The sequence below is a fragment of the Meriones unguiculatus genome, chromosome 11 (genome assembly GCF_030254825.1).
Source record: "Meriones unguiculatus strain TT.TT164.6M chromosome 11, Bangor_MerUng_6.1, whole genome shotgun sequence".
In the NCBI taxonomy this organism is placed as follows: Eukaryota; Metazoa; Chordata; class Mammalia; order Rodentia; family Muridae; genus Meriones; species Meriones unguiculatus.
The window spans coordinates 16,079,329-16,087,755 of record NC_083359.1 but is presented as its reverse complement, the minus strand read 5'-3'; the positions used below and the strand labels follow the sequence as shown (position 1 = coordinate 16,087,755).

The 8,427-nt window shown below is 46.5% G+C and overlaps 1 protein-coding gene across 1 annotated transcript; it reads left to right on the top strand.

Moving 5' to 3' along the window:
- The first annotated feature begins 4,138 nt into the window (after positions 1–4,138).
- On the top strand, positions 4,139–7,242 carry Hint1 (histidine triad nucleotide binding protein 1). The gene is made up of 3 exons (XM_021634603.2): positions 4,139–4,378; positions 6,597–6,701; positions 6,931–7,242. The coding sequence occupies exons 1-3, from the start codon at positions 4,268–4,270 to the stop codon at positions 7,093–7,095; spliced, it is 381 nt and encodes a 126-aa protein (XP_021490278.1). The 5' UTR covers positions 4,139–4,267; the 3' UTR covers positions 7,096–7,242.
- The last annotated feature ends 1,185 nt before the right edge of the window (positions 7,243–8,427 follow it).

Genomic DNA, 8,427 nt, shown 5'->3' with positions numbered 1-8,427 from the left:
GATGGCTCAGCACTCTTTACTTATCATCTGGTTATTCTGGGAACACGTCCTGGTTTTCATCCGGACAAGCAAACTGAACTGAAGAAACCCCAGAACTCAATTTGAAATTTACATATATTCATAATGTAAGTTCCTGGAGCTATGTGCCTGGCAGGATCATGCCCTCCAAAACATGTGTGCACTCAGATGTCCAGAGCTTTACGTTGGTATTACCCTGCAGGAATAAGGGGTTTTGGCTGGTGGGTTAGACTAATATTCTCAGGTGGGAAGCTTTTTCTGTATTATCTGGTGGATTAAAAGTCACATTAAAAGTCGAAAAAGGAAGCTGGCGCAGTGGCACAGGCCTGTAGTCCCAGCACTGGGAGAGGAAGAAGCAGGCAGAGTTCTGTGAGTTCGAGGACCACCTGGTCTACAAGTCCAGTCCAGGACAGCCAAGGCTACATAGAGAAACCTTGTCTCGAAAAACATACAAACAAACAAACAAAAAAGTGGAAGAAGGAAACAGGGAAGTTTAAAGATACTTAGCTGCTGGTTTTGAAGATGAATAAAGAGACCACACAAATCAAGGGAAGCATGGGATCGCTGGAAGCTGGAAAACACAAGGGAATGGACTGCCCTCTAGAGCCTCCAGGAAGAATGCACTTCTGCTAACATGAGTTTCGCACAGTGGAAACAAATCTGACTTAGGACTTCCAGAATGCCACCCATCCATCATCTAAACCAGTAGCTCTTACCTTTGCTAGATCATCACATCTCTCCTCTCCTCTCAAGAGACCTGTGGTTACTCTGGGTTCACCCTGATAATTCAGGTGCCCACCTCCTTCAGTATCCCTAATTTAATCACGGCTGCAAGATACCCTTTACCTAATAACATAACGTGTTCATGGGATCCTGGAATTGGGACATGGGCATATTCTGCCTGCTACATCCAGTTTGTATGCCAGTCAATAAGCTTGAAATGAAAGTAAATGAAGGAGGAGAAACGGGACATGGTCCCAAAGGTTCCTATTAGTCAAGGTAAGGATTTTGGATATCATTCTGGGATAGCATGCCCTGGAATCGTATCAGCAGAATTACATCATGGTTTACATTTTATGAACATCATTTTGGCTGGATGTAGAGGCAGGGGGGTCAAGGGTTCAAGGTCATCCTCAGTTAAACAGCAAATTCAAGTATATATGTGTGTGTGTGCTCTATCTGCATGTACACCGGCATGGCAGAAGAGGACATCAGAACCCAGTGGAGATGGTTGTGAATCACCATGTGGTTGCTTGGAGTTAAACTCAGGACCTCTGGGAGAGCAGACAGTGCTCTTAACCGCTGAGCCATCTCTCCAGCCCCTGTCATTATTGTTGGTCTGCACTGCTGTAGTCTAATAGTAGCCACAGAAGATGGATAATGGACACACATGGACTTGTCCTGATAATATTGGTATGGGCAGAGGCTTTTAAGTAGCATTTATGTATTATCACATATCCATAGTCTCATGGTTTTTTATTAAGTTTTAGAGCCCCATGGCAAAGTTTGGTGAAGTAGTTTACAGTAATCCATTTCATCTAATGAATGTCTATAGGAAAAGAGTTCATAACTTTCAAAACAATGTAAAGATAAAAGAATGCTGGGAGTAGTGGCAGTGCATGTTTTAACTCTAGCACTGGGGAGGCGAAGGAAGGTGGATGTGTTCAAGGCCAGCCTGGTCTACAGAGTGAGTTACAGAACAGCCAGGGCTACACACACACACACACACCTGTCAAGAAAAACCCTGTCTTAAATAATGTATTAAAAAGAGTAAGCTGCAGATATAATACTCCTTTGCCTCTAAATACATAAATGGGTTTTTCCCAGCAACAACACTACATCACTGGTCCTCAGAGTGAAGTGTCAGGGCCAAAAGCAGTAACATCATCTGGGACACACTAGAGACCTAACTCAGAGGACCCCAAGCCGAGGCCAGCTGATACTGAGGACCTCTCTGTAGTCATGGGAAGAAATGAGCATGACTTCAAAACTAATGTCTTACGTAGAGATATTATTTATCAGTGATCGTAAAGTACCAGTAATGCCTCTGATAACAAAGAATGGGACACTGAGACTACCAGGAACCACTACCAATAATTTTGCCAAGCCAGGTATGTGTTGCAGGCTTGCAATCCCAGCACTCTTGAGGTGGATGAAGAAGGATCAGGAGTTTAAGGACGTCCTTAGCTACATAGCAAGCTGGAGGCCAGCTTGGGCTACATGAAACCCTGTCTCAATAATGGTAATAATTTTGTTAAGGCAAAGTGGCCAAATATTATAAAACAAGTGCAATTCAGAGGAAGTAGTTAAGTTTTCCTTTTTTTTTTAGACAGGATGTCCTGGAACTTGTTCTGTAGACCACGGCCTCAAACTCAGAGATCTTCCTGCCTCTGCCCTCAAGTGCCGGCATTAAAGTCGTGGACCATCACTGCTTGGCTTAAGCTTTCCTTTTTAATTATGTATATATGTGTGTATCTGAGTGTGCACATGTCCACGTGTGATTGGCGGCACCCTGGTAAACCAGAGGCATAAGATTCCCCTGGAGCGGGAGTTACAGGTAGCTGTGATGTTTGAGCTGGTCTCTTAGAGAACAGTATGTATTCCTGATCACTGAGCCACCTCTCTAAGCCTTTAAGGTTTCTTACAATGGCCACTTGGAGATTGTCAGAGAAGAAAACCAAGAGCAGACTCCAGTGAGGAATGAAAATGAAGGCTCATTGTGCAGAAGACAATACCATCCAGAGGGGCAAAGGAGTAGAGATGTTGAAAGAAGATAACAGTAACAACGGTGGCAACCTATGCCAACAGATCTGTGGCAAGTGGTACTGTCTATAGAACGTGAATGGAGGTCCTGCTGAATCTCGACAAGAAGGAAATGGACTCAAAGAACCAAAGGTGACAAAGCTAGCACGATGTGTAGAAAACTTTTTTTTTTTTTTTGAGACAGGGTTTCTCTGGTTAGCCTTAGTTATCCTGGAACTCACTCTGTAGACAAGGCTGGCCTCGAACTCAGAGATCTGCCTACCTCTGCCTCCAGAGTGCTGGGATTTAAAGGTGTGTGCACCACCACACCTAGCTTGGAAAGCACCTTTTAAGAGGAGCAAAGGAGTTGGGGGCTGGAGAGATGGCTCAGAGGTTAAGAGCACTAGCTGCTCTTCCAAAGAGTCCTGAGTTCAAGTTCTAGCAACCACATGGTGGCTCACAACCATCTATAATGAAATCTGGTGTCCTCTTATGGCAGGTATGCATGTAGGCAGAACACTGTATACATAATAAATAGATAATCTTAAAAAAAAAAAAAGAGCAAAGGAATAGAAAGGAGGAGTGGTGGGGCCAAGAAAGGTTTTGTTCCTTCCAGGTGGGACATCTTACCTGAAGCTGGTCCCTAGAGGCTTACAAACAACTGCAACCTAGGCCTCATCTCTGCAGATTTGGACTTAATTGATCTGGAGTGTGGCTAGAGATGTTTAAAGAGCTCCCAAGTGATTTTTAGTATGTAGTTAAGATGGGGAACTACTGCCACACACAGTAAAACAACAAAAACAAACAAAAAACTGACACAAGACTTCACAGCTCTAGCCAAAACCTTAAATAGCCAAGGGTTTAAATGATCAGGATTAAGAGCACTTGCTGCTCTTGCAGAGGGCCGGGTTTCAGGTCCCTCCGCCCACAGGGCTCACAACCCTCTGTAACTCCAGTTCCAGGGAATACCAGGCATTGGATGTGGGGCCCTCACACACACATGCTCGCAAAATACTGTATACATAAAGATAAATCTTAGAAAAATTGTAAAAGAAAGGTTAAGGTATCACAGCCAGCAAACGTGATCAGCACCCCATGAGCTAGAAGACAGACTGCCCTGAGACAGGGTCTCAGGTAACCCAGGCAGGCCTCAAACTCGACTATGTTGGGGACCAACCGAATTTCCATCCTCCTGCCTCCATCTCTCAAACTCTGGGATTGCAGGCACCAAGGACCGGCCTATGAGGAGTTGGAGATCAAACCTAGAACTCCGTGCATGCTGAGCAACAGTGTACCAAACCGAGCCTCCTCCTGGAGCCAGCAAATCAAATTTTCCTATAGACGTGCACACGCAAAGCCCTTCTCGCTCTCCTGCTCGCAGCAGCCGCCGCGCCAGCGCCAGCACGCATGCGCAGGCCGACCGGGCGCGAGCCGCCAGTCCCCGCGCGCTCCCGCCGTTCCTCTCCCCACCGGGGCCGCGGCGCGGGAAGGGCAGCGAGCAGCCGCGATGGCCGACGAGATTGCCAAGGCTCAAGTGGCCCAACCCGGCGGCGACACGATCTTCGGCAAGATCATCCGCAAGGAAATCCCCGCCAAGATCATCTTCGAGGACGACAGGGTAGGCTTGCGGCCGGGCCACACGCCGGCGTTCCCTGAGGAGCCGCGGGCCTGCGGCGACGCTCGGCCCGACTGGCCTGGCCCTGCGCCCGCGTGGCCCCGCGGCGCGTGCCTGCGCTCCGGTTACGCGTTATCGGCCGCCCGGCCCGCCGCGTGCCGCCGAGGTGCCGCGGGCGGAGGCCCCGGGGGTGACGCCCCGTCCGGGTCCCCTGTGCGGGCCCGACCCATGGGGTGACGCCCTCCGGGGCCCCCGCGGCCGCCACCCACCTCGCAGGCGTCAATCTGGCCCGCGAGAAACCCGATCGTGCCCCCGGCGCAATCTCCGCGATCTCCCGCGCGTAGCGGTCCCCGCACCGCGAGGTGACCGGGGAGGCGAGGGCCATCAGCTCCCCGGTCCCGCTGCAGAGGGTGCCCCTGGGGTCTGGAATCAACCCTTCAGCCTTTTAGAAAAACATTGCTTTAGGTTGCTTTGTGTATATATAAAATATATATTATATATTACATATGTTGCCTTCACGTGCCCCAGGCTGACCCCGAAATCGCTGAGTAACTAGCCGGGGCTGACCTTGAACCCTTAATCCTCCTGCCTCCGCCTCCCAGATGCTAGGATCGCAGGCGGCCCACTACGCCACTTTAAGCCCTGCTGAACGAGAAAACAGTTATGGTGCAAGATCAAAAGGTTATTTATTTATTTATTTTTCTTCCGTGATAGACAAGAAATCGCGGTCAACACTGAAGACCAATTTTGTAAATTACTTCCTAGTTCTCACTGGGTGGGAGCATGGCCCGTTGACTAGAAAGTTTTGTATATGGTTTGTTCAGTTCGCTTTAGGAAATAACGAGAAAGCATTAATGCTACTGGTAATGTTCATAGAGAACCAAAATATTACCCCAAATTTAATTCGGTTCCTTGAGGTGAGTTTTATTTAAATTGCTTGTATTTGTCACCAGTTGGGGCAATGTCTTTGTCTTAGAAAAAGCCCCGTTTCATCTAAAAAGTTTGCAGTTGTAGCAGCACGCCCTGTAATCCCATCCAGAAGGCTGAGCCAGGAGTTACAGACCAGCCTGCATTATAAAGTGAGACCCTGTCTCGAAAACAGAGCAAAACAAAACAGGAAAAGCTTTAAACACAAAACCATCCCCCCTGGGATTCTTGCACTTGGAAGGTGGAGGCAAGAGGATCAGTACAAGTTCAGCCCAACCTGGTCTACAAGAAGACCTCACTTTCAAACAAACAGAACCACAGTTTTCAGTTGTTTTGATAAATGGTCTTTGAAATAATGACTGAACTTCATTATAACTGGCTGAAACATTCTAAGTGACACAGCATTTTGTAGGGTACAGCAAGTAAAATTATTCCCTAGTCAAAAAAAAATATGGCTGGGTTCCATAAGGAAGAGAGCAAGAGTTATAAAACACCCACACAGGCAGTAACCTGCAAAGTAAAACAAAACTACAGGCAATTGTGCAATCAGGACTCTGATATGGAAAAGGTGGGAGGGGGAAGGGAATCGGGTTTGTTTCTGATTGTATAATCATGGAGGTTGAGGAGATGGTTCAGTGGCTAAGAGTGCTTACTCTGAAAGCCTAAGGACCTTTGTTCAAAATTTTTCCTCCCTGTTTTTTGAGACAGGGTCTCTCTGTGTACTTCTGGCTGTCCTGGACGTCTGTAGACCAAGCTAGCCTCAAACTCACAGAGCCTGCCTCTGCCTTCCCGAGCGCTGGGACTAAAGGCGTACGTCACCCCCGAAGCGCTAGAAGAAAACATTTAATTGGGAGCTTGCTTACAGTTTCAGAGGTTTAGTCCATTATCATGTAGGAGAGCATGGAGAGAAAGAGAGATTCCCTGATGACTAAGCATTCTACTATATGAGTCTATGAGGGCTGTTCTTATTCAGACCACACACATTGTCACAGATCAGGGTCACTGCCTCAAAATGCTTGTCCTTGATCACTCAGTCTAAAGCATATCTTTTTGTGGTAATCGTCCACCTCACCCTTTACTTTTATAACATGTCTGACCGCTAAGAATTATGTCTCTGCTTAAAGTCCATCCACTCTAAAGTTCCATGAATAGGATCATGAAGCCATGTGAATTGTGTACAGTTCTGTTTTTCTAGCTCAGTACCTCCCATTCAGTTAATGCTTGATACTTGTCAGAGAGTATGTTTTAGCCTAATGGGTGATAGACTAAAGCGTCTGTTCTTTTTTTCCCGTAGTGTCTTGCTTTTCATGATGTTTCCCCTCAAGCGCCAACACACTTTCTAGTGATACCCAAGAAGCATATATCCCAGATTTCTGTAGCAGAAGATGATGATGAAAGTGTAAGTACATTTCTAACACATTTTATTTCACTGATTCTGTAGTTGTTGTTTTGGGTTTTTTGACCCAGGGTATCGCTATGTGGACCAGGCTGGCCTGGAACCCAACAGAGACTGGCCTGCCTCTGTCTCCTGAATGTTGGGATTAAAGGCATGCTCCACCATGCTTGTTATTTAATGGCCAGAAGTGTACATTTCCTATGTTTAAGAAGCTTGTTTTTTTGTTTCCCAGCTTCTAGGACATTTAATGATTGTTGGCAAGAAGTGTGCTGCAGACCTGGGCCTGAAGCGGGGTTATCGGATGGTGGTGAATGAAGGTGCAGACGGGGGGCAGTCTGTCTATCATATTCATCTTCATGTTCTTGGGGGTCGGCAGATGAAGTGGCCTCCTGGTTAAGCAGGTTGGGGTTAATTTTCCCTTCTCTAGGTAGAGATTCAGTTGGCAAGCTCTAGTGTGTTAAATGACACACACAGTTTTGCCTGAACATGGAGAAACTGAAGAGATCATTTAAAACTTCTGTGCCTAATAAAAGATGTTGTTGCATGCCTCTGAGTGGGGTTTTATTCTGGAACTGTGCAATGGAATGATGAGGGTAGATTCATCATAGAGGTTTCTCATATACGTGTTCTGGAGATTAGACTCGGCTTCAACAAGCCAGGCAAGGGATCTACCACTAAGATAAGTCCACAGCTTTAATCCCAGTACTCAGGAGACAGCGGCAGGTGGATCTCTGGGAGTTCTAAGTCAGGCTGGTCTACATAGTGAGACCCTGTGTTAAAAATAAAAAGAGATAGGCCCACAACCCAACTTTATTGCATTTTCTTCCCAAGGAGGCCTGGCATTTGAACATTCTGGCAGAATCATATAACTAATCTTTGATAATTAAAAAAGTTTGATTTAAAAAATCCTGAGGCTATTATTATTTAAAATATCTGAGGCTATTATTAATTCAAGAAGTTTCCTCTCACCCCTCCCCTTTTTTTTCTACTCCCCCCCCCCCCTTTTTTTGAGACAGTTCAATGTAGCCCTAGCTAGTCTGAAAGTCACTAAGTAGACAAGGCTGGCCTCAAACACATAGGTCTCTTCTGCTTCCCAAGGGTTGGGATTATAGGCTTACACCATTATGTCTGCCCTTGAATATTGTTTGGATAGATTTAAAAAACTGGCTTTATATGTAATATTTTTTTCCATTTTATGTTGTATTTAAAAATTTTGTATAGATGATACATCTTTTACAATGCCTTTCATGGCCACTTTCTCTCCCCTGTCATTTTTCTGGTTTTCTCCTTTATGTTATGGCAAAGTTTTGGAAGGATCTGTGGCGTTGTTCAGAATGAAGCAGGAAGCTTGAGGGTCGAGTCTGCTTTCTCCAGGCATGCTTCCTGCCCTGATGGACCATTCTCTTTCTCCTGCACAGGACCTCTGCCTTCAGTTGTCCTGGGACAGACATGCACACTCATGAGGCAGCCAGTCTCCAGGATAGCACTCAGGAATCCTCTTGTAGTCTTCCCATCTTGGTGTCTTCTGAATCAGGGCCTACCTGTCAGACTAGCGGTATGGCAGAAGGAAGGTGGGAGTTCCGAGGTTAGGCGCGCGCGTGTGTGTGTGTGTGTGTGTGTGTGTGTGTGTGTGTGTGTGTTTTGTAGACCAGGCTGGCCTCACAGAGATTTGCCTGCTTTTGCCTCCCTGAGTGTAGGGATTAAAGGCATGCACCACAATGCCCATCTA

Coding starts and splice junctions, on each gene's coding strand:
- Hint1 (XM_021634603.2), top strand. CDS start 4,268: ATGGCCGACGAGATTGCCAAGGCTCAAGTGGCCCAACCCGGCGGCGAC. Junction 4,379..6,596: donor TCATCTTCGAGGACGACAGG/GTAGGCTTGCGG, acceptor TTTTTCCCGTAG/TGTCTTGCTTTTCATGATGT. Junction 6,702..6,930: donor CAGAAGATGATGATGAAAGT/GTAAGTACATTT, acceptor TTTGTTTCCCAG/CTTCTAGGACATTTAATGAT.